This window comes from Rhinolophus hipposideros, assembly GCF_964194185.1.
Source record: "Rhinolophus hipposideros genome assembly, chromosome: 1".
NCBI lineage: Eukaryota > Metazoa > Chordata > Mammalia > Chiroptera > Rhinolophidae > Rhinolophus > Rhinolophus hipposideros.
Genome location: NC_138047.1, coordinates 28,352,309 through 28,378,294, shown reverse-complemented (window position 1 = coordinate 28,378,294; position 25,986 = coordinate 28,352,309). Strand labels below are relative to the sequence as shown.

Sequence of the window (25,986 nt, the reverse complement as noted above, 5' to 3'; positions counted from 1 at the left end):
ACAACGCCCTGATTATAAATAATTTGTGCGAAAAGCTTTCCATTTCCTAGAGTTTGTAATGAATGCATATATTCTGTAGAATTCTGGATAGTCATGAAAAGACAGTAGCCAGTGTTTATCCTGTTCTTACTATGTGCCAGGTTCTGTTCTCACCTCTTCCATCTATCATGCTATTTAATTATGTAGTGCTTTAAAAACAAATAACTGATCTTGTAGAACTCATGCTAACATTACTATTGTTTTCAATTAGCAGATTTCAACACTAAACTTGCACAATGTCTTTGAAACCAAGAGTAGTAGATTTTGATGAAACATGGAACAAACTTTTAACGACAATCAAAGCTGTTGTCATGTTGGAATACGTCGAAAGAGCAACATGGAACGATCGCTTCTCGTATCCTTTTAGTGGCATTGATAAATGTTCTTGTATTGATGATACTGTGTTGATAAATGTATGAGCGAACATTGGTAAATGTTCTAAAATTGGTAAACTTGTTAAAAAGTGAGAACAGACTTAAGCTTATATAAATGGAAGAGCATTCCAGTGTGACTTTTAAAATATATTATTGTTTACATTTCCAAGTTCATCACTGTATGTGCCAATCATTAATCTTTGATAACCTTTCATTCAACAGGTACTTATTGTGCACTTAGTATATGCGTGTGTCAGGTTACTTTAGGCTTTCGGAATACAGTTGTGAACAAAATAAACTACTTTCCCTTCATTCTCCCAAGGGAAACAGGCAACAAACAGATATTTTAAAAAAGTAATGCCAGTGCGTCTAATAACAGGTAGTGATAAATATTGTGGGGAAAAATAAAGCAGGATAAGGGTTCTCAATTCCAATGGAGACTGCAGCCAAGAAATCAAGAAAAGGCTGAGACTTGGAAAGGCAGAAGAATTAGGAAAGAAGAATTAAGAAAGATCCTGAAAACCATAGATGTGTCCTTGGAGACCAAGGCTAAGATCATCCACACCCTCATACTCCCAATTACTATGTACGGATGTGAAACTTGGACAATTAAGAAGGCTGATAGGAAAAAAAAAAGATTCATTTGGAGTATGGTTGGGGGAAAGCTCTCTGGCTTCCCTTGACAGCCGGAAGGGTCTCAGAGCAAATTAAGCCTGAAACATCATTGGCAGCAAAATGACAAAACTGACATGATCCTACTTTGGGCACCTCATGAGAAGGCAGGGTTCTTTGGAAAAGACAGTGATGCTAGGAAAAACAGAAGGCAGCAGGAGAAAAGACCAAATATGAGATGGACTGACTCCATAAAGGAAGCCACCTGCAGGAGTCTCCAGGAGCTGAGCAGGGCTGCTGAGGGCAGGACATTAGACATCATTTATTCATGCAGTTACTAGGCGTCCGAACCGTCGCAGCAGCGTGTAACACAAGGGTGTGGAGAATGGTTGGAGTACCTTTGTGAGTGGCTCTTAGAAAGTATGGTCAAGGAAGGCCTCTCTGAGGACAGTGATATTTGAATAGAGATTAGAACAAAGTAAGGGGGCAAGTCTTAACAATATCTGGGGGGAGCAAGTGAACAGTAAGTTCTATGAATGTGAGACACAAACGTGTTTTTTAATTGGGTTGACTACATTTGTGAATTAAGAGTTCTATATGAAAAACAAATTTGTGCTTTCCGTAGGGCAACCTGAAACCTGGTGTCCTGCATTCCTACATGACAGAATTCTTTTTAAATAAGTATATGTGTTATATATGTGTTATTATTTATATAGATAATAAAATGTACTTTAATAATGATACATAAAATAGTGCAAACCCAGCACCTAGGGTATAAACTCTGGTACCAAGAAACCAAGATATTAAGACTTTAGCTTCTTAGTATTTGGAACGTTAAAGGGGTGTCTAGCAACCCTAGGCCACAGGTACCTGGGGCAGAGTTCTGGGTGGTAGTTTTACCAACTCTGCCCAGCGTCTGTGAGGGGCCAAAGCAGGGCAGGCATGTGTGTGGAGGTTCAGAGTTCTCACGAACTTGGTGCTTCCTTCTCTCTCTAACAGCCTTCTGGGGCTAAAGGATGGCTGCCCTCCTTATACGGGAGAGACGTTCTTGAGAAATGCTTGGATTTCATAAGACAGTTTTTTTCTTAATGCTTAACTCTAATTGTTAATATTAAGCTGAATGTTGATGTAAGTTTTATCTAGAGGGTAATTGGCATGGATTTCTTTGAAGAGCTTGTTATTGAATTAGTCTCTTAAATTTTTCTGTGGATCATCATAAATTGTGTTTTGGGTAGGCATCTTAATAAAAGTTGAAAAAGTGCTAGAGCCTACTTGTGTGTTAATGAGGTTGGCTAGGCAAGTTTTAAGGTACTTTTAAGGCTATTTTTAACTAAATGAGCAGAGAGAGAAGAGAATGACTTGGTCACAGAAGATTACAGGAAAAGGGAAAATGAGCATAAGGTAAAAAAAAAGCAAAGAGTAAATGTGTCCTTTGTTAATGTGCAGAATATACACTTAATTGGTTGGTTTGTAAATGGTTTTGAAATAGCTGACTTCCCTAGAAAGTGCCCCTTTATCACTATTATTTCTAAAATGTTTGTTGTTTGATCTAGTTATTCTTGACCTGACCATGGATTTTCTCCTCCTCTCCTTAAAATAAAACAAACAAACAAAAATCTCCAAAAACAGTAAATTTAAGAGTGTAATCTCTCACTTTAAAATTTTAATTTGGACAATAAAGGATGAATGTTGACGAATTGTTCTAAAGTAGAATTCCCTTCATTTCCCTGTTATTTTGCCCAAGAATATAAAGTTGACTTCTGACCCCCAGATATCTTAGGTGGAATTTTAGAGGCCATAAAACTTTAATGTTTTGAAAATGTGAAAAAAAAACACAAAATTGGATCTGCTTTTAAAGTACTACCCTATGTGTTACTACTTGATCTTTTATGTAGCATTTTTTAGGTGTGTGAAAAAGTTGGAAAATGTGAAAAAGTTCGCAAAGTATGCATGCAGCATTGAACAAATAATTATAAAGCAAACAGCTGCATACTCATCATACAGGGTGGTTCAAAACTAGGGCGCAGCCGGCATCCAGCAGCCCTGCACCACCTCTGGTCCCTCAGTTCACACGCCCACGGCTGCCCCGCCGTGGGAGCTACTATACTGACTTTTGCACCTATTGTTTCCTGTTTTACTAAAAACAGTGTAACGGCTTATGTGTATAATCTTAAACAATATTGGTTAATTCTTTCTGGTTTTTTGAACTTTACATAAATGGAATCATGCTGTGTACATTCTTTTGTCATAATTTTTTTTGACATATGTGTGTAATTAATTTTTTACAAATGACCTTGTAAAACATGTATCATTAACCCCATTTTACAGTAGAGAATTTTGTGGCCCAAGAGGGTAAGATGACTTACTGATGTTGTAGGATAGAATGCTGGGGTAAAAACACCAGAGTCTTCTAGACTGTTGTAGTCAGCATTAAGGAGGTTTGGCTGCCAACTGAAGTGTTTTACTTGACTAGTTCTTTTATTGTGTTGATAAGTGGGGCTCTTAACACTAATCCTTCATAAATGTACTAGGTCCAGGTATATATGCAAGACATTCTAGTTGATAATTAATGGAAATAGAAAACATCAGTGTTTTTTGATACATAACAAATGACCACAAATTGTCTGGCTTAAAGAAACACTCTTTTGTTATCTCACAGTTCTGGTCAGAAGTCCATGGCGTGACTGGGTTCTCTGCTCAAAATGCTCTCCTCTCGAGCTCAAGGTCCTCTTCTGAGCGCATTCCTGTTGATTGGCAGAATTCGATTCTTTGCAGTCGTGGGACTGAGGTCCTGTTTCTTTGTTGACTGTTGGCCAGAAGTTGCTCCCAGTGACTTGTGGTTGGCCACGCTCCAGTTTTTGCATGTGACCCCTCCACCTTCAAAGCCGGCAGTGGCAGGTCGAATCTTTCTGTGCTTTGACTCCCTCAGACTTCTCCTCTTGCAGACAGCTGTAGTGGGGCAAGGGCTGCTGGGGACCTCCTTTTAAAGGGCTCCTGGGATTAGATTAGGCCCACCCGGGAAAATCCAGGATAATCTCCCTATTTTAGAGTCAACTGATTAGTAATCATAATAGCAGCTGCAAAGTCCCTTTTGCCATGGGAAGTATCTTATATTGCCACGGGTGTGATATCCTATATTCATAGTCCCAGATATTAGGGTAGGAAATCTTAGGAGTCGGTTTTTTAGAATTCTGCCTAACACAAGTAATAATACTTCATAACAGAAGCTTTTTGACAGTTTTGGTGCAGTCTCGAGTGGTTTGGAATTTACCGTTTAAGTATGTGGATCACGTGCTTTCCTATGATAAGACAGAGGTTGAATGTAGATCTACATTTACTGTTTGTTTCTCTGGGTTGAAATTCTTTGGTTGTTTTGGTTTACTTTTATTCATGGTTTTCTGACTTTTGGTAGCTGTTAGGGCAATTCCCAAACCCTGGCAGTGTAATTAAATGGTTTTGTAATAGTTCAAGGTGATTAAGCAAGGGGGAGATTTAAGATTACCTTCCCTTAATGTATTTCTTCCCAGCCTGTGGAAACCAGGCACTCTGTTGTCCTCATTTCTAATACATGTTCTGTTTCAAACGTAGACCAGTTTTGACTATATCGAAGAATGTGGAGGCACGTAATCTCTGTGCTTGATGATCTTCACAAGTGTTAGGAGAACTTCTTAGTAACCTTGGCATCTGCACTTAGCATCCATCACTTTTCCTTAGATTGTGCAGTTTAGGGAAAGTTTTATCTATAGTTATTCCTGGTTGGTGCATTAGCAACAGTTTCACTCCGTGCTTCTACATTAATAAGACTAATATATGATGTTGATGCTGATTCTAATTGATGATTTCATAGATTCATTTTTTTATGTGTTGCATTTTCATTCTCTTCAGAAATGTCAATGAAAAGCTTTAATTTTTATTACCAACTAATTCTTTTTTGGTCATTCTCTTAGCATTTTCAATTTTAAGATAATCTTTACTTTTAATGTCACTTCAAAACTTATTGTGACCCACTACACAATAGAGTTAATAGTATTAAAACTCAAAAGGAAGCTCAAGTACAGGAAGCACCTTTTAATAGTGAAAATAAACTAAAATAATTTTACTGCAGGCCAGCAGTGTCTTTTAGTTGTAACAGAGTTTAGAGCTTTTGCTTTGGAACAATTTTGTTTCTGACTGAGAAGTTTTAAGTGGAAAATTCATATAGGAATTTTTATATCCTGGCTCCCTAATGAATGACTTAAGGAAAAATTGACTTTCGGGAAGAGAGTATTTAAATTTGACCTTCTTCTGTTATTTCCCATTTGTTTGTCTTTTAATTGTCTTGAAAAATGGTTATATATTTTACCTTTTATTATATAGCTATTAATCCTGAACCACAAAAATGAAGTAATGATTTTTCAGTTCTTAACTGTGAAACGAGTTAAATCATATTTGTTTTAAAGTGGTATCTCCCATGCGTATGACAACCTTAACATTTTAACTAGAGATATCTATGCTTTATGTGTGGCCTATCCTGAACCCCTTGGAGAAAGACTTTATACAGAAACTAAAATTTTTTTGGAAAATCACGTACGGCATTTGCACAAGGTAAGGAGTGATACATACGTGACATAAATATGTTTGTAGCTGCATAATTATTTGACTAATTCACTGCTTTGCAGTGCAGAACTTATATCAAGCTAAGATTTGTTTCCTAAATAGCATTTTTCTAATAATGTATGTGTAAGTCTGTGAGTCAAGCACTGTGTTGTTAGGTTCTCACAAAGGAAATCAGTATAGTTGCTCAAGATATATAAATAGTTAAGTACAAGAGTAGTGTTTCAAATCAAGGCCTGTACACCTTTAAAATGTGCTCCTGTGTCCTCTGGATGGTGTTTATGGAATCAAGTTTTCTCTTTGAGTTGTTTCATTGTTACTAACGGTAGTTAAATCAGAATGTAATTTATAAATGTAACTTATAATGCTTAAATTATGTCAGTTATTTTAAAATATAAGTATTTGATAAATTGTATAGGTTAACAAATGGAAATGATAAGTGCTTTCGAAGTAAAAATGTTTTTCTTTATACAGAGAGTTCTGGAGTCTGAAGAGCAAGTACTTGTTATGTATCATAGGTATTGGGAGGAATATAGCAAGGGTGCCGACTATATGGACTGCTTGTACAGGTACGTGTGCTTTTAAACGCTTGACGTCTAAGCAGTATTGCTTGCATTCATAATTGAAAGAGTTTTTTTTTTTTTTTTTTTAATATTGCCTATTACCCATTGAATTGCACAGAACTGAAGCATTTGCTGCTATATTTAGACTTCTCTGCTATGGGGAAGGTCTGTAGTCTGGGTCATGTGGGTGTTTGGGAGCCAGGTCGTATGTGGAAAATTACTTTGTGAAGGGTAAAACTGCACTTGATGGCACTGTTCTGTTTCTTCGGGTTACCTGGGACTGTATAGCACATGTTAAGTGGCAGCAGAAATCCAAAGTAAAACTTCAGTTTGGATAGAACTTAGCAGAGAAAATCTAAGCCCACGTCACCTTACTTGACACTAGGATTCAGTGTTTTATGTTTTGTAGACACACGGGTAGTCCAAGCACTCAGCAGATTTCTTCTGCTGCTCCCTTCTCCTCCAGGCATATTAAGTTACTTGCAGTGTCATGATGCCCCGTGGTCTCTTCTGTCATCCTGCCTTTCTTCATGCTATTCTGTCTGTCTGGATGCTTTTCTTCCTTTCTCTGAATGATTAATTCTGATGTGTTTTTCTATACTCTCCTCTGGACTTCCTTCCCCACCTCTGCCCAGTCTCCTGCTTAGATCTTCTGTGTTAACTGCCACTCTTACATGTTCTCGTGGTATCTGCTGGTCCTTTCTAACCCATTCATGCAGGCAGTGGAAATAGGTGCTTAGGTAGGAAGGCCGAGAACTATTTTTTGGATAGTGGATAAATGAAGAATAGTGGCGTTAGCACCTGGGCCTCTCCCCCTTGGACCTGTGGTGTGTGCTCTTGAAATGGTTGTGGTTGTTAACAGATCAGTGGGAGTTTTGCCCTGTGCACTGTGGCTTTGGCCACAGATGTATGGTTGCCTCATTTTCTCGTTGGGGAGAAGCTGAGGTGTGGAGCTAATCTCAAAGCTTTATCTGCACATGCACTGTTACAGCGTGCATTGCAGGAATACCAAGGCTTGGTTTGCTCGGTTGGTTCCTTCTTTGCTTCACTGGTTCATGTTCCCTTAGGTTTTTAAAACAACACTGGAATTCGCTCACTATATGTTGCCTGTGTTAGAATCTGGAGCTTACTTCTAAATGACCAGTAGCTTTATTTCTTCTTAGAAGAGCCAAATGTAATAAAACCAGAGAATACCCATTGCTGACATGCATATTGTTTACTGTGGCTTTGGCTTCTATAAAACAGGGTTGTCATACATTAAACATCCTGACATTTGATGTTTTTTCTCCTCCTCCAATCAAAGTGAGATAGTCATAAATAGAACTTTAAGACATCCCTAACTGAATCGTGGGGGAGACTTGGAGGAATGTTCAGGATAAGAGTGACAGTGCCCAAATGCCTTGGCCATTGCTGAGACCCTGGGGCCACTGGGATGTAGATGACAAAGAGTGTGCAGATGGTGCCCTGGAGTGAGGTCCCTTTTTAGTTGAGACATTTCAGTATAGATTTAAATTGTTTCTATTCTTCCTTAGTTTTCTAGGATACATTTTTTTCTTGGTTCTCCTGCATCTTTGTTTACCAAAATCAATTTGAAACTATTCAAATTAAAACTATTAAATTAGTACATTAATGAGCTTTTATTACAAGTTGCAATATATCTGATATACATACGTGTGTGTGTGTGTGTGTGTGTGTGTGTGTGTAACTACATGAGGTAGTTGGCATCTCCATTTTTTTGTGAGGAAACTGAGGGTCAGAGAGGTTAAAAGATTTTGCTCCAGGTCACTCAGCTAAAAAATCACAACAGCAGAATTTAATCCCAGATCATTGTGATTAAGCCCATTTAACTTCTATATTCCACCTTAGTCTCATTCTAGATACACACTTTTAGTCACTTCTGTAGAGTATTCTCATCCCTTTTGTCACACTACACATTGTTTCTAGGATGATCTCAGTTACTCCTGGTTTTAGCTACAGCATATATATTGATAAGCATCAAAATACGCGAATATGTTTATCTCAGACAGGGTAAGTAAATGTCATTGGAGTATTTTTACCTAGCTCCCTGTACCTGTAGGATGTTCCGTGGGCACGCCATACTACTGCTGACGTTCACAGCTGAGCTCGTTATCTTTCACATGCACACTGTCCCCAGCATGACTAGTTTTCGTGGACAGTGGTACTGTGCACCTAGCCATCGACGCCAGAAGTCGCCATTAGCCTTCACTTAGGACAGCCTCTCCATCTGACCTTGATGGCTCGAATCCTCCAAATGTCTCTTAAATTCATTATTGCCTTTGAACTGCTTATGGTTCAAACTTTTTTTTTATCATTTCTCACCAGAACTGTTAATGATCAAGTCCCTGTAATCAGCTCCCGATTTTGATTTCTAATTTATTCTATTTAGTAAACTTCTTGTGTTATCTTTTCTAAAGTGGAAATTTGATTACTGTCTAGCCTTTTCTTTACTCAGATGTAATTTATAAGATGGATATGCATTAGCATAGGTGACTTAAGGATTCTGATTTGAAAGAAAAATAATGACATTCCTACCCACCTTTCCCAGTACTATATATCTGTTTACACCCTGCTGGCCTTTGAAGTGGAGCACTTAAGGTATTAGCTTGAGAACTAACAATTGTTGAAATCCAGTAGGTATTAGCGTGAGAATAATTCTTATAATGGAATTTTCTGAGACAGGTTGAAAAGCCTAATTTCTTAGAAGCTTTAAAGTTTCCTTAGGCTATTAATTCTTGCCAAATACTGTTACTAATTGTGTTACTGCTCATAATCCAGAAAAGCAAAGGATACTTATTAAGTACTTGATTGACAAAATAAGTTATAAGAACATGTACTACTGCATTACACCTGAGCAGAACCATCTCCCTGTGTGGTAGAGTATAAACTATTTTAAGAAATTATTGGAAGCAGTTTTCTTTTATGGTTTCCTAGAACATATGTCTTTCTTTGAAAAAAAATGTGTGGTTAATAATTAAAATTTGTAAAATACTACAGTGATTTAGAAATTAAGAATGGTATCTATATAAAAATGAAAAATTACACGATTTAATTTACATTTTACATTATATCTTTAAATTATTTTAAAAGCTTGTCTATCGAGCTTGTACCATCAAAAGTAGAAATCTGGAATGAGAAAGATATATTTAAGGTAAGTTAGTTTAAATTTTATTCCACGAGGGAGGGACAATAGTGACTTTTCCCATCAGATATAAACATATAGAGGTGCACTAAAAGTGTACTGGCTCAGGAATGTGTATATGATCTTGGGAATGGATGAGTGAATTCAGGCTGCTGCAGATCTAGCCGCTGCTGCTTCAGAATGAACAAACCAATATCCTGAGAAGTTTGCAATTACTATGGAGGTATAAGGATTCTAATTAGGGAACTGGTAGAAAGAATTTTTAGGTGAATTGGAGATGCCATAAACAGGAAATAGAAACCATCATAAGAGGGTTGCACACGCGGAGAGTAGACAAATGGCAGTGGAAGTGAAAAGGAAAGTCATGGAGGAGATGATGAATGGGAAGGAAGTAGAGAAGGCAAACTGGAAAGATAAGTGTTTTAGGTGAGATTCCTGGGGTGTCCATGTACCACTGGCCAAAAAAGAAACTAGTGTAGAGCAAAGGATTTGTATAGGAAGACACACATAAATACTAAAGATTTAGGTCCCCTCTACTCAGTGAACACACGTCATTGTTGAAATATTACGTTGGTTTGTGTATTCTACCAGATGTGCAAGCTCTGTGGGTGGAGACCGCATTTTTGTGTTTGATTTTTCCGTCTCCAGTGCCTTCCTTGCGTAGTACCTGTCATAGAGTTCACACTTGGACAACACTTGTTGAATGAGAGTGGGAGTTTCTGTGCCAGCTCTGCCACTTACTAGCAGATTGCCCTTTGGCAAGTTCTTTAAGTTCTTGAAGTTACAACTTTCATAAACATAAAATGAGGATCGTGATGTCTACTCTACCTCTTGGTACTTAGCTGTACAAAATGTTGAGGGCTATGTCTTACACATGATGTAAGTTCAGTGAAGGTCAGTGATACTTTTATTTCCTGGCTTTCATTCTTGGCTTTCATAGTCTGGCTCCAAGCTGCTTTTCCGAGTTTGTGTTGACATCCCTGTTGTCTGGAATGTTACCCATTTATTTACTCAGTAATTCATCGAAGTATTTTTTTGAGGACTTCCTATCTGCCTGCCACTGTTCTGGATGCTGTCACCAAGACAAGGTCCTTGCTTGTAGACCTTCTATTCTAGAGGGGAGACATAAAGAATATGACATAAGAGAATGGATTATTTCACATTGTATTAGGTTGGTGCAAAAGTAATTGTGGTTTAGCAATTTTTAACCTTTTAAACTTCAGTTACTTTTCCACCAACCTAATAGCAAGTACTGTGAAAAAAATAGAACAATTATGTATTAGATAGTTCTTCACTGTTAATGGGAAGGTAAGGTTAATTTGGATTGGTGTAAGGCCAGGCCTGAGAGGTGTGTTTGAACTGAGACCTGATGACAGAGTCCAGAGATGAAAATATCTGGGATAGGGCATTTCCGGCCCTATCCCAGCTATTCTTTTCCAAGTGAGGAAGCCATTCTCTCTCTCTCGCTTTTACTGCTGTCTCTCCATCCTGTTCTCCTTTCCTTAGCGAGAGGCATGGTTGGAAACCATGAAATTATGAGGGTTACAGTGAGAATGGAAGGAAAGGTTAAATGCCATTTTGAAGGAAAGATAACAATGACCGTGTAACCTATGGAAAGAGGACGCTACTGTCACGTGGCCACCTAGGTTGTAAGCCGGGGAGTCTGGAGGATTGAAGTTCGTGAAGGTGAGAGTGGGATGTTTTTAATGGTTGTGCCTAGGCTCCTTTGGAGTTAATTCCAGGAATTATATTTTTCATTGTCTCTTAGAATTGCTGGTAGTTGAAATTTAGAATTATGAATTTTAGAATTATGTAGTTGAAATTTTTTGTTGCCTTTGGTTTCAGTTGTCTATAAATGTTAAGTGGATCTTTCCTTTTGATTCAGTGAACATTAGAAAGTGCGTGTTTTGATATGAGATTTCACAGTTGTTACCTAAATAATTGTATTGATGATAGTTATGTACACATTGGCCATAGAACCTTTAGAACCATAGAACTTACACATAGAACCTTTCAAGGGAATAGTTTTAGGTGGTGAGCATTAAATGTATTATAGTGAAATCTGGACTGGTGAAAAGTGAGTACTTGACTATTACAGCATCTTTCTTCACATTTAATTTTAGAACTCTGTATTCACCTTAGTAATTCTTAGAGTTCATCACAGTTATTAGTCTTAGACTCTTTTGAAACATTTTCTGTTTTAAGCTGTTTTTCCCTGGTAGATACAGTGATCTTAAATCTGTCAGTTTTTTGCCCATACTTCTTACTGTCTGTAATAATCGGTTCCATTGTCTTACCTATTGATTGTGATCTTTGTTGTTGTCATTTAAAAATGAAGTTACATTTTTTTCTTGGTGGAAAAATATAGAGAACTGACCTGGCTTTGATCTTCTCACCATTTTCTGTTGAATTCTTTGCAAAGTGACTTTACCTTGACTTACCAAGAAGAATGCGGGAGTGAACAGATGAGATTATAAAGGACCTTGGATAGGCACTCTTGGGCTATCACAGTATTGCAATTGAGAGCAAAACCCTTGAGGTTTTGTTTTTTAAATGTGAGACTGGGGTAATAGGGTTTTGTTTGGCTACTCTAGAGTTTGTATTCTTTGTCACTTAGGGCTTTGGACGGAAAGTTGGGCTGACGATTTTCATCTTTTTCTTATTATATTTTTAATTTCTACTTAATTTCTTTTGGGTATATTACTGAACTATTCTGTAGTTGGTTACTATCCTTAAAATTATTGTTCTATTGCAAATTATTTGTTTTCTTACTGATTTTGACATAGTGTTCAATGATATTACATTTGTTTTTCAGGTATCTCAACACCCAGTTTATTAAAAAGAATAAATTGACAGAAGCTGACCTTCAGTATGGCTATGGTGGTGTAGATATGAATGAACCACTTATGGAAATAGGAGAGGTAGGAAATTCTTTAAATTACTGGCAAACATGAGAATGTTTTCATTTATTTAGGTAATTTGATTCACTGTCCTTTTTTTTTCTTTTTTTTTTTTTTTTAAGATTTTATTGGGGAAGGGGAACAGGACTTTATTGGGGAATAGTGTGTACTTCCAGGCCTTTTTCTTTTTTTTTTCCAAGTCAAGTTGTTGCCCTTTCAATCTTAGTTGTGGAGGGTGCCGTTCAGCTTCAAGTTGTTGTCCTTTCAGTCTTAGTTGTGGAGGGCGCAGCTCAGCTCCAGGTCCAGTTGCCGTTGCCGTTGCTAGTTGCAGGGGGCACAACCCACCATCCCTTGCGGGAGTCGAACCGGCAACCTTGTAGTTGAGAGGACGCGCTCCAACCAACTGAGCCATCCGGGAGCTCAGCAACAGCTCAGCTCAAGGTGCCGTTTCAATCTTAGTTGCAGGGGGCGGAGCCCACCATCCCTCGCGGGAGTCGAGGAATCAAACTGGCAACCTTGTGGTTGAGAGCCCACTGGCCCATGTGGGAATCGAACCGGCAGCCTTCGGAGTTAGGAGCATGGAGCTCTAACTGCCTGAGCCACCGGGCCGGACCCACTGTCCTTTTTTTAAGGACACTGAATTGACTATGTCAAAATTCTCAAGATTTAAAATATCCTAAATGTTAAGTAAATAAAATACTGTAATGATTTCCTAAGAATTTTCAGGTAAATGAGAAGAGTAAAGATATGATGAGTATTATTTTGCTTTAATTTTTAAATAATTTTTTAATTTCTCAATTACAGCTGACATACAATATTATATTAGTTTCAGGTATACAAAATAGTGATTAGACATTTATGTAACTCGTAAGATGATCACCCTGAAAAATCTAGTACCCACCTGACACCACATACATTTATACAATATTATTGATTATATTTCTTATGCTATACCCTACACCCCTATGATTATTTTGTAACTACCAATTTGTACTTCTTACTTCCTTTCCCTTTTTCACCCACATTCCCAAAGACCCTACCATCTGGCAACCCTCAAAATGTTCTTTGTATCTATAAGTCTGTTTCTGTTTTATTTATTTTGTTGTTTAGATTCCACATATAAATGAGATAATATGCCATTTGTCTTTCTCTGTCTGACTTACTCCACTCAGCACAATACCCTCTAGGTCCATACATGTTGTTGCAGATGGCAAGATTTCATTATTTTTACGGCTGAGTAATATTTCTTTGTATACATGTACCTACTCTTCTTTATCCGTTCATCCATTGAGAGACACCCAGGCTGCCTCCATATCTCATCCATTGTAAACATGAACATATAGATGCACACATCCCTTTGAAGTCGTGTTTTGAGTTTCTTCAGATAAATACTCAGAAGTGGGATTACAGGGTCTTTCTTTGTCTCTTGTTAGAGTCTTTGTTTTAAAGTCTATTTTGTTTGGTATAAGTATTGCTACCCTAGCTTTTTTGTTTGTTTCCATTTTCATGAGATATCTTTTTTCATCTCTCTCCTTTCAGTCTCTGTTTCTTTTGATCTGAAGTGGGTCTTTTGTGGGCAGCATATGTAAAGATCTTGTTTTCTTCTCCATTTAGCCACCCTGTGTCTTTTGATTGGAGCATTTAATCCATTTACATTTAAAGTAATTGTTGATAGATATGTGGTTATTGCCATTTATTATTTATATTTATATTTTTGATCTTTTTTTTTTTTTTTGGTCTTAAAGAAGTCCCTGTAAGATTTCTTGTAATTCTGATTTGGTGGTGATGAACTCCTTTAACTTTTTCTTGTCTGGGAAGCTCTTTATCTGTCCTTTGATTCTAAATGATAGCCTTGCTGGGTACAGTAATCTTGGTACTTGTAGGTCCATGCTTTTCCTCACTTTGAATATTTCAGCCAACCCCTTCTGACCTGCAAAGTTTCTGTTGAGAAATCAGCTGACAGTCTTATGGGAACTCTCTTGTACGTAACTGCTTTTTTCTTGCTGCTTTTAAGATTCTTTCATCGTTAACTTTTGGCGTTTTAATTATGACGTGTCTTATTGTGGGCTTATGTGGGCTCATCTTGTTTGGGACTCTGTACTTCTTGGGCTAATATGTCTAATTATTTCACCAGGTTAGGGAACTTTTATGTCATTATTTTTTCAAATAGATTTTCAATTCCTTACTCTCACTGTTCTTCTGTTCTTCCAAGATGCGAATGTTGGTATGCTTGATGTTTTCCCAGAGGCCTCTTAAAATATCCTCATTTATTTTTATTTTTTTATTTTTGCTATTCTGATCTGATGTTTTCTGCTACTTCTAAATCGCTCAGATATGGCGGCTGCCTAAGTCTGCATGCTGGGAGGGGGGAGAGCTCAACAAAGAAACTGTGGCTTCTGCCAGCACTTCTCTGTGGGAGAAAGCTATCCCTCCAGCCCTTGGCCTGAAGCCATTCCTCTCTGTATGTCCCCGGTGCCTTTCTAGCTGCTGCCCCTGCACTGGAGCTCAGAGCAAGTATGTCCATCAGCAAGTAAGTCTGTGTGCAGGCCCTTTGAGAGGAGCGCCTGGGACTCCAGCCACCCTCAGTCTCACTGAGCCACAATCTCCACAGGTTTTCACAGCCAGAAGTTTTGGGGACTTCTCTCCCTGGCACTGAATCCCTGGGCTGGGGAGCCTGGTGTGCGGCTGGGACCACTTGCTCCTTAGGGGGGACCTCTGCTTCCAAGATATCCCTCCTGATTTTTTAACTGCCATGCACATTACTTCACTCCCCCTCCCCCCATCTTGAAGAGACTCATGTATATCATTAGTTGTAGGACTTCTTTCCAGCTAGACTGTAGATGACTCAATGGTGATTGTTCTGTAGTTTAGTTGTAATTTTGATGATGTAGGAGGAGGCAAGCACAGTGCTTACCTTCTCCACCATCTTGACCAGAAATCCATAACGAGTGTTATTTTAATAATTAAATGAATGATAGATGAATGAATGATAGAAGGTTAATATTTCTGCTATGTGACAAAGCTCATAAAAAATATTTAGAAATGTTGAGACTTAAAAAATGCAAAGGACATGGACTTAAAAGAGAGCCTAAAAGATAGTAAATACAAATTTATAGATATAACAAATTTATTTTAATTTTTAAAAGCAATTAAATTCAGAGTAAAACAATAAAGTGTACAGTTCAAGTAATTCACTCAAATTTTTGAGGTACAGTGCAAGTTTAAATGTGGAAAATTGTGTAATGCCCATACTGATGTGAAATACTCTAGTATAATGTTTATTCATGTAATACGTATTTATTGAGTAGCCTAACATAATGGATACAGTGGTGAACAGATATAAGGTCCCCGTACTCATGAGGAAGCAGATACTAAGTTAATTTTAAATTGTGATGAGTGTCGGTGAAGGAAATTAGCAGCTAAGATGCAGCATTAGTAGAAATTTAAATTAAAATAATCCTTTTAGAAGGAAATTTTTCATTGTCTTTCAGTAGACTTTAAAATGTTCACCAGCGGATACATACAAGAATTAGCATTTTTCTCAGTAGCACAAAACTGGAATCATAAACACATGTCATCAGCAGTAGAAAGGAAAAATAAATCATGGTGAAGTGTATATAGTGTACAACAGTATACTATGTAGCAATGTCAATAAATGAAGGACAGTTACATCTTTCAGTTTGGATGGATTTCAGTAATATACTTAAAAGTTTTTAAATACATGCAAGAGTATTATGTTATCAAATGTGATTATGTGATTATGTTATCAAAGCGTATATAGTATACAACAGAATACCACATAGCAATGTCAATGAATGAACAACTATTATATCTTTCAATTTGGATGGATTTCAGTAATAGACTTAAAAATTTGTAAATCATACATACAAGAGTATTATGTTATCAAATGTGATTATGTTATCAAAGCCAGAAATTTTCAACTGCAAAAATATTATATGGGGAGACAATGATTTAACACAAAATTTAGGACAGCAAAACCTGAGGGGAACGGAGGACATTTGGGGCAAGGGTAATGGTGAACCCCTATTTCCTAAACTGGGTGGTAAATACAGTTTTGTTTGTTTTTTTTAAGATTTCTTACATGCTTTTTTATTTTTATTTTATTTTTTTAATATTTATATCAAAGCTTTTTTTATTAGTTTCAGGTGCACAAGACAAAGTAATACTTAGACATTTATCATTTATATCCCTCCAGAGTGTTTTATTTCATTGTTTTTTAAATTGACTTACTCTTTTATATTTGTATGAAAGCTTTCATAGTTTAAAAAAAATCAACTAACAGCCAAATCATATTATTTTATTTAGTGTAACTCCTTGTTTCTATTACAATCTTGGCATCTATAGCCCCTCCATAATACTGGGCATTTAAAAATCAAAATAAGGTTTTATAAAAATAAATTATTTCTGTAAGATTTTTCAACTAACCAGAAAACTTTAACTCTGTTTTTGTACATGTCTGATATGATGGTCATTGTCATTTTAAATTACAAATGACTTTTTCTTACATTTATTCAATTTTCATTTGAATTTTAAAATATTAGTTACAAATACTTCTCTTGATGGGTATTTTTTAAAAATCTTAAATGTTAAAACAAATATTAATACTGAGTAATTCAGCCTTAATGATTTTTATTTTTCCTGGCAGCTAGCTTTAGATATGTGGAGGAAATTGATGGTTGAACCACTTCAGACCATCCTTATCCGAATGCTGCTTCGAGAAATCAAAAAGTAAGTTTTGACATTTATCTTCTTCAGTCAGTTCTAATTTGATGTTTAATATGGTTTAAAATAGTGTTCAGTTGCTTGGCTTTTGATTGGACATAGGCCTCATTGTACTGTAATGAACCTCATTTTCCATCTTAATGTCAATATTTGAAATTTATTTTATAATTTTGGTGAACAGGTCTTTGGTCTTTGCTTGTAGCTGAAACATGCTTAATAAATAAATAAGTACCTGAAGGAAGTGACTTGTTTTACACCTTCCAGGCATTGCTGAATTGTTTCAGCACATTCTCTCAGTTTAAATCCTGATGAGGATAACCTATTTAAAGCAGATTATTCTAGTTAGTTGGTTGCCTCTTAGCTCCAGTGTTAAATCAGCAACTTGCCCATTATTGTGAGGTAAATTTACAGAAAAATGGCTTCCCACTCTACTCATGGCCCAGAGTGGTTGACTTTTTACCTAATTGCTGTGTGAATAGAGTTTGGGACAAAGCACATTTTCCTATGGAGTCCAGAATAGAATATTCCTTGGGTCAGCTCTGGCCTGAAAGATTCTTACTAATCTTTGGAGTTAAAGCAGGAGTGTCCAAACTTTTTTCAACGTTTTTCACCAAGGGCCATATGCGGTAAAATACACAAACAGCCGGGCCACTCACTCGAGGTGAAGTACGTATTGCCTCACCTGGTTTATTTAAGAAAACTAAATACAGTTTTGGAATTTGCTGTGGGCCAATTAACAATGGATTGCAGACCGCAGTTGGCCTGCGGTGTACAGTTTTGACACCCCTGATCTAAAGCACTAAATCTGCTTTGGAGAATGAAAAGCACTAACAGTCAGTCATGCAGATGTGTGTATATTAAATTTGCAGCTACTGGAATTGATGTTACAGGAATTACCTAGTCCTGTGAATTGCAGTGTGATAATGGCCTTTCCATCTGAATCTGCTTTCTTTAACAAGACCCAAATACGGGTCTTTTTTTTTTTTTTTTCAAATTGGGGAACAGTGTGTTTTTCCATGACCCATCAGCTCCAAGTCAAGTCATTGTTTTCAAACAAATCTAGTTGTGGAGGGTGCAGCTCACTGGCCCATGTGGGAATCAAACCGGCAACCTTGGTGTTATGAGCACTGCGCTCTAACCAACTGAGCCAACTGGCCGCCCCCAGAATTTTTTTTTCATATGAGGAAAAAGGGCAAAGCATTGTTCTTACTATGGGGATCCTAGTAGGAAATAAGGGGTTAAAAAAAAAGCCACAAAAGAGGATAAGAGAATATTTTAAAATCTAATGCTAATACCAAATAGAAATAAATGGTAGCAATTAGTAACTTGGTTTAGAAAAATTGTTACCTTTTTAGTGATTCCATGGTTTCCAAAGACAGCAAGACGGAGAGAAAAGGCAATAGTGAAGCCTAGTAGGTTGGGACAACTTTTTTCCTTTCTCTTTTCTCTGCTAAACTATGATTAACTAAAAGAACACTCCTAACAAGATTTGTAGGTCCTAATATAATCTCTTTTGCTAAGAAATACTAACTTTTTCTTGACTTGGAATTCAGCTATTTTACATTAAGAATGTAATGAAAATATTGTTATAATTTTTAAATGTACTTTTATGAAATGCCTCTTATAATATAATTGTGTCTAAATCTAGTAATTTTTTCTTAAGTGGGATTGTTAGCTTGTTAAAAATGAATTCAATGAAAAATTAAAATCTAACTGTATAAAAATAATAGAACCGTAGTGTGTTAATTCTGGAAATGACGAGATGTGGTCTCTGTTTGGCCAGCTTGTCTTAGTTTTGTTGTTATAATGAGCTTCCATTAAAGTATTGTTTGACATGCTTTACTAATATTTTATTTGTTTTTCATGTGTACTCTGTTAGATAGGCATTATCCCACGTTTTACAGCTAAAGAAACTAAGGCTTAATAATAATCATTAAATATGGGAACTATGTGCCAAGCAACGTTCTAAGAGCTTTACATGCATTGTTTCATATAATCCTCACAACCTTAGAAGGTTGGTACTACTACCATTTTACAAATAAATCGGTGGTGATGCTCTAACAAGGCTGATTTTATTCCAGCCCCCATCTTCTTAATTCCAAACATTTAAACCTGGTTTTCTAATTCCTAGTTTCTTAATTCCAAGCATTTAAACCTAGGTTTTTCTAATTCTAAATCCATTATGCCTGTCTTTTTAATCCACAGAATATTTCTTCCACTCCTAACTCCAATGTTGTAGCTTATGATGAAAACATGTTAGTTTTATGATGCTTTAAGTATTCTAGTGTTTTCACACATCTTTCTTTGATCTTAAGGAGGCATACCAAATTTTATTTATAAGTAAGTAAATTGAACTTCGGCAAGGAAAAATGATTTATTGAACTTGATATACCTAAGGAAAGAGACTCCATGCCTTTAAACTTCCAGTTTGGGTTTTTCCACTGCATTGCTTTAACATCTATTTACCCATTGTCGTTTGAGCTAATAGGGCCAGGAATCATAACTTCCATTACATGGAGATACTCCCTATTTGTAATCTTATCAGACCCTTATAACAGCATATGATGGTGAATATTATCATAGGCTCATTTTACAAATGAGGAAAGGAGGGTTGAGAGCATAATTATCTTACTCGTGTCATAACTAGTACATGGCAGAATGAGAATTAGAACTTAGGTCATTTTGGTCCTTAAGTCTGTGTTCTTACCCATGTAGCATGTATTCTTAATAATAGTTTGCTTAAGATGTATCTCATGCTTGCTACTAATAAGGAAATACTTTATTGTTGTACCTACAACTTCTTTATGGAAAGGGCTCCACCTGACCTGAATAAAATCTTTTCAGATATAGCAGAGGGTATTGCGAATTTGATTTCCTATTAACTTATTCACAATTTTTTTCCCCCATATTCATCCCTGGGTTCCTTCATATTCTTTACAAGTATTTAAAGAACATTGCTATGTATTTTGTGATTTCTCAGATCTGGCCACTGAAAATCAAGTTTACACAGGCAATGTTTAAAAGTGTTATCTTTCTACAAAAAAAAATTATGAAAGTAATATATACTGATTGTAGAAAATTAAAAATACACAGAACTTTAAAAAAAGTAAAAGGCCTTTTACTTTACCCCCATTACCTTCAGTTCTGTTATTTAAAGGAAATCACTATTCAGGATTTAAAGAGTTTTCAAATAGCAATTTTCTGTGCATTTAAGCTTGTATTGTGCACATACACAGAGGGTGCCAAAAACATGTATACACATTTTAAGAAAGGAAAAAACTGTTAAAATTGTAATACTCAGTATATACTGATAACAAAAGATGAATACAAGTCATGTGTATACATGTTTTTGGCACCCCCGGTATATACATGTACCTATATTTATATCTGCTTACATACATATATTACATATACTCTTACACACACATACATATGTGCATGCATTTGAGTGGCTTTTTGAAAGCCTAGATATCTGGGTCCTCACCTATATCCACTGAATTATACTCCGGGGAGAATAGGATCTCTGTTTTGACAAAGCTCCCCAGATAATATTTATGTATCTAGTCCAGAAGTGCTGTTTGACGCTAAATAATATTCTCTTCACTTATTCTATTAAACTTTTATTGGAGTGCTGCCTATTTTCCTTTGGATTTCTTTATTATATAAGTATTAAAAACACTGAAAAATATATTCTTCTTAAAAGATAGAACAGATTAGTGGTTGGTGTGAGAAAATAAAATGGTAGTATGAAGTGTATTTTTTATGGTGACGAAATAGTTTTATATCTTGAATCTGGTGGTGGTGACATGAATCTAGACATGTGGTAAAATTGCATAGAACTACACACATACAAACATATACAAGCGATTGTGTATAAAAACTGGTGAAATCTGCATAAGATGTATAGATTGCACCAATGTTGATTTCCTCATTTTGATATTTTATCATAGTTGTGTAAGATGTTACTATTGGAGAAAACTATGTTAAGGGTACACAGGATTGCTCTGTATTACTTTTGAAACTTTCTATGAGTCTGTAGTTATTTTACAATTAAAAAAGATTTTTTAAAAGTTTAAACAGCACATAAAATGTGAGCATCCCTGCTTTCTTTTCTTCCTTTTACCTAAGACTTCCTTTTCTCTCCTCATAAGTAACTACTGAAAATAGTTTGGTTGTACTTTAACATTTGTGTATTTAAGTACAGTGGTTTTCATCCTTTTGGGGGGAATCTTTATATTGCTTTAGGAAGATGATGGAGCTGTGGAGCCTCCCCACATAAAAATACTTGGAAAAGTTTTTATTCATTTTGAAATTATAATTCAACAGCAAGACACTCATGACTTAAGCATACTTTCTGTTTGCATGTGAACATCGTAAACAATGGCAAGAGTTAAGTGACAAATGGGAAAAATATTTGTGACTTCACAGCTCCATATTTTTCCCCCCCTTCCGCCTCAACTTGGGTTCAAGCCGTTCTCAGTCTAGTTGTGTAGGACACAGCTCCCTGGCCCATGCCGGTATTATGAGTCACTGGGCTGGCCCCACAGCTCCATATTTGTAATTCTTCCTACCTTTCCCACTGTTCTGACATCAGACGGACACCAAAGTTTTCTACAAGTGTGACTCTGTTTCACAACCCTCTTTGGTTCCATTTGTTATCATTGTGTCAGAGCTTCACTGTTTTTATTATTATAGCTTAATAAGTCTTGATGCTGATAAAACAGGTTTGCCATCCATAAGCCAGAAGTGTTCTTGCTGTTCTTTTGCCCTTTTTTTGTATGCATATTATAGTCACCTTTTTTTAGAGGTGATTATAAGTTACCTTAAAAATTATTTTTCTGTGGTATTGAAATGGAATTGAATCTGTAAGTTAGTTTGGGGAGAATTTACATCTTCACTGTATTAAATCTTCCTATCCATGAACATAGTAATTCTATTATTCCTTCTTTAATAGCTCCTAATACATTTTTATAACTTTATCTGTAAAGGGCCTGCAGGCTTTTTGTTAGATTTATTTTGAGCTATTGGTATTCTTGGATATTATTACAAAAAATATGTTCTGTATAATTAATTACCTGTTATATTTGTTTTCTGCTAGTATATAGAAATACAACTGACTCGTATATTCAGCCCCCTTGTTAAATTCTATCATTTCTAATAATTTGCACATATTTTTGTGTTTTCTATCTAAGGTATCATAATCTGTAAAAAATTGTAGTTTTGTTTCCTCCTTTCCTGTGTTTGTGGGTTTGTGTGCATCTGCATGCACACGTCATTGGCTAGGACCTCCAATGCAATGTTGAAGAGAAGTCATGGATAATGAGCATCTTTGTCTCATTCCTGATTTTAAAGGTTACATTTCCCCATTTAAGGTGATGATTTCTCTAGTTTTTTTTAAATAGATAGTCTTTATCAGAATTATGAAATTAATTGGAATTGGTTTGACTTTTATAAAATGGCTTTTATATTTCTATTGAGGGGTGGCTGGTTAGCTCGGTTGGTTAGTGTGGTGCTGATAATACCAAGGTTGCTGCTTCGACCCCTGCCTGGGCCACTTGAGGTGCGCCCCCCCCCCCCGAAAAAAGTAATTAATATTTCTATTGAGTGATTATATGGTTTTTTGTATTAATCTGTTCATATGAATTACATTTATGGATTTTTATACTACTAAATTATCCTTGAATAACTGGTATAAAACCCAGGTTGGTTTTTTACTATTATAATTTCTATAATTGTTGCATTTGATTTGCTAGCATTTTATTTATAATTATACATTTATATTCATGAATGGAGTGGGCCTGTTATTCTTTCTCACAATGTCTTTGGTATAAGGCTCATCCTTATAAGATAAATTAGGGGGTATTTCCTCTTTTCCTTTTGAATAAAAGAGCTTATTTAAAATTTGGATGATCAATTTTTGACTGTTTAGTAAAACTCCCTGCAAAACCACATGCGTGTAGTGTTTCTTTGTAAGAAGATTTTTTTAATATAAGCTTTTTTAACATTGGTGCAGTATTTTCAATAGCCTTAAGACTAGTCCAACTCGTATTTCTCATTCTTAAGTCAGTTGTGAATTATTTTTTCGAAATTGTTGGAAAGTCACTGTTGTCAGTATTCTCTTCAAAAAACTTTTTATTTGAGGTAATTTTAGGTTTACCGAAGAGTTGCAAAGCTAGTACAGAGAGTTCCTGTACACCCTTTACTCTGCTTCCCTGTCATCACCATCTTACAACCCATGGGATGTTTGTGAACATTGATCGGTACAATACTATTAACTAAACTACAGATTTTATTTGCATTTCCCATTTTCACTGATGTCCTCGTTCTGTCCCAGGGTCCAGTCCAAGTCTCAACATTGCATTTAGCTGTCATGTCCCTCATCTCCTTCACTTTGTGAGAATTATTTAGTCTTTCCTTGCCTTTCTCATATGACCTTGACACTGTTTAAAAAGAGTAGTGGTCACATATTCTGTAGAATGTCTCTCAATTTTGGTTTGTCTGATTTTTTTCTTGTGATTAGACTGAGATGATGGATTTTGGGGAAGAATGCCACAAGGTGATGTGCCCTTCTCATCATCTAATATCAAGACTAAAGGATATCAACATGACTTTTTACTCGTGATGTTAACATTGATTACTTGATTAATGTATTGTTTTCTTTTCAATCCCCATGTGGAATAATGTCTTCATTCTCCCCCTCCCCCCCAAATCCACCATCTTGCACCGTCAATGTCTTCATTCTTAATATTGCTTATTTGTATCTTTCTTTTCTTGATCACTTTTGTGTTTTTTTAGAGAGTTGTGTATTTTGTTGGATTTTTCTAAGAACCAACTTTGGTCTTAGTTGCTCTTTCCTATTGTATCTTTTTTTCTCTTTCATCATTCTGCTCTTCTTTTTCTTTTCTTTTCTTGTTCTAGAAGACAAGAGTGTTTTTTGATTGGACTAGAATGAGTGCAGAATCCTTGGAGAGGGAAAGACTAAAATCTTTAACCAAGTTATTCTTTTTGCTGTAACCTGACATATTCATTCACAGAGTGATTATACAGTGTGGAGGTTGAGACAGGGTTTTTAAGGTGAGACTGTAGCTTTCTTTTACAGTGAATAGAATTCCTGATATTTAAAAAAATTGTTTTCTACGTGGTAATCTCAGTTAAAGGAAATAAAGAAATTAATAATTAGCATATTGTAGGGCTGTGTAGAGCTCTATTAATCATTTTGACAAACATTTAAGAATAATAATAAGAAACAGTAGTTGAATAACACTACCCATACTTCCTACTCCAAGTAGTGAAATTTTATTTTAAGAGAGAAATTAAGGAGTAAGAAGCAAAACAAAGTTAAAATTGATTGAAAATTACAAGTTTTTCAAATACCAGAGTGGAGTAATTTGTTCCTCCAGGAATATCTTTACACACTGCTATAGTATGTCTGCCAGCTATTTTTCATTTGATACCAAAAGAATTTTGTCCCTATACTAAATCAGGCTACTAAAAGAAAGTGTTAAAAACAGGTTCTTACATAAAGCGTGTCAACTCGATATTTTGGCAGTTGCTAATGGATGTAATTAACTTATATCTACTTTTCTTTAAATCTGCAATATATTTATTAGGTTTTTTGGGTACAAGCAAGTTTTATTTTACCCTTGGGGGTTATGCTATTTTACTTTCCCAGGACTGATTGCAGAAGCTTGACACAGTATTTAATAAGTGTATTCAGAAAAATGATTCTCAACCTTCATGGCATTTTTTATTCTTTCTTGATTCTTTCGGTCTTGATTCCTGACCCCCACCTCTTTTTAAATTTTAAGCAACCCTCTTTGATTCATCTGTATAAATAACAGATAGATTGTAAATCAGGGGATTCTTGCCTCATATCATACTCAATTACCTTAGTCAATTATTTTATTGGATTCCTTAGCTGTAAAATATGGGAAGATGGATCAGCTCATGTTTGGAGGCCCCTTTCAGCTGTAAATTTCTGTTTTCCACTATATCGTCTTATGTGATGTCTACTTAGATTTAAATAAAAAACAAATACCATAAATAGGGTGACGATGTAGCTTAATGTCATGTAGAAATAATTCTGATGAGAGACTGGTAAATCGCCTAGAGCGCTAGGAAAAGTATATTGAAAAAGGTGAGAGGAAGTGGAGAAAAGTTTGTATACAGTGTTAAGATTCAGAGAAGGAGAGACTAATGATGTGCCAGCAATCCCTGATAGACAGGCCTGGTTTTATTCCTGCTCAGATGGGTCTCTCTTAGTGCTAAAATTATTTAATGTAGTATGACAGGTCTTTTTCTTTATGGCCAATAGTTGCTAAAGGAACAGACATGTGTCTTTTCTTAGTTCTTAAATACATTTAGTACTTAGTACATTGTTTGTACTTAGGTATTCAACATTTACTGGGTAATGCTACTTTAAAACTGTGTTCCAGCAGCTGTTTACATTTGTTGAGCCCTGGGATTCTTAAGCACTTGTCCTGTAGCTAAAATGCTTGCTTATGCCACCCAGATGGTTGTCTGATATTCATAAATGATATTTATATTTATCAACTTGTTTTATTCAATTAAATATCTTGGTAATTTTTCTAGATTAGTACATAGAGATGTACCTCATTCTTTTTAAACTGCTGTATACTATTTGATATGGTTCAACCTCGTTTTATTTTTTTTTAATTTATTTTTATTAGTTTCAGGTATACAAAGATATATAATAGACATTTATACCCCTCACAAAGTGATGACTTCCCCCAATCTACTACCACTGTGATATCGTGTATAGCTGTTACAATACTGTTGACTATATTTCCTATGCTGTACTTCACCTCCCGTGACTATATTGTGTGTGTGTGTGTATTGTGTCTGTGCACACACACACAGACACCCAGAGGGTGCCAAAAAAATGCATACACATTTTAAGAAAGGAAAAAAACTGTATTAAAATTACGCTGATGGCAACCCCTTTGAGCACCTTTTGTAATTGCAGAAGTCAAATGTGACTT

The 25,986-nt window shown here is 35.9% G+C and overlaps 1 protein-coding gene across 10 annotated transcripts in view; it reads left to right on the top strand.

The window, feature by feature from the left end:
* CUL2 (cullin 2) overlaps window positions 1-25,986 on the top strand; it is a 112,960-nt gene that overhangs the window by 53,368 nt on the left and 33,606 nt on the right. For 7 of the 10 annotated variants that reach the window (XM_081045487.1, XM_081045493.1, XM_081045486.1 and 4 more), the window contains 5 exons: window positions 254-394; window positions 5,507-5,609; window positions 6,093-6,187; window positions 12,157-12,262; window positions 16,908-16,990. In XM_081045487.1, the coding sequence (XP_080901613.1) occupies window positions 276-394; window positions 5,507-5,609; window positions 6,093-6,187; window positions 12,157-12,262; window positions 16,908-16,990 (506 nt within the window). In that variant the 5' untranslated portion in view covers window positions 254-275. Of the gene's footprint in view, window positions 1-250; window positions 395-5,506; window positions 5,610-6,092; window positions 6,188-12,156; window positions 12,263-16,907; window positions 16,991-25,986 lie in introns of all 10 variants that reach the window. The other 3 variants (XM_081045494.1, XM_081045490.1, XM_081045488.1) reach the window with 1 other exon arrangement.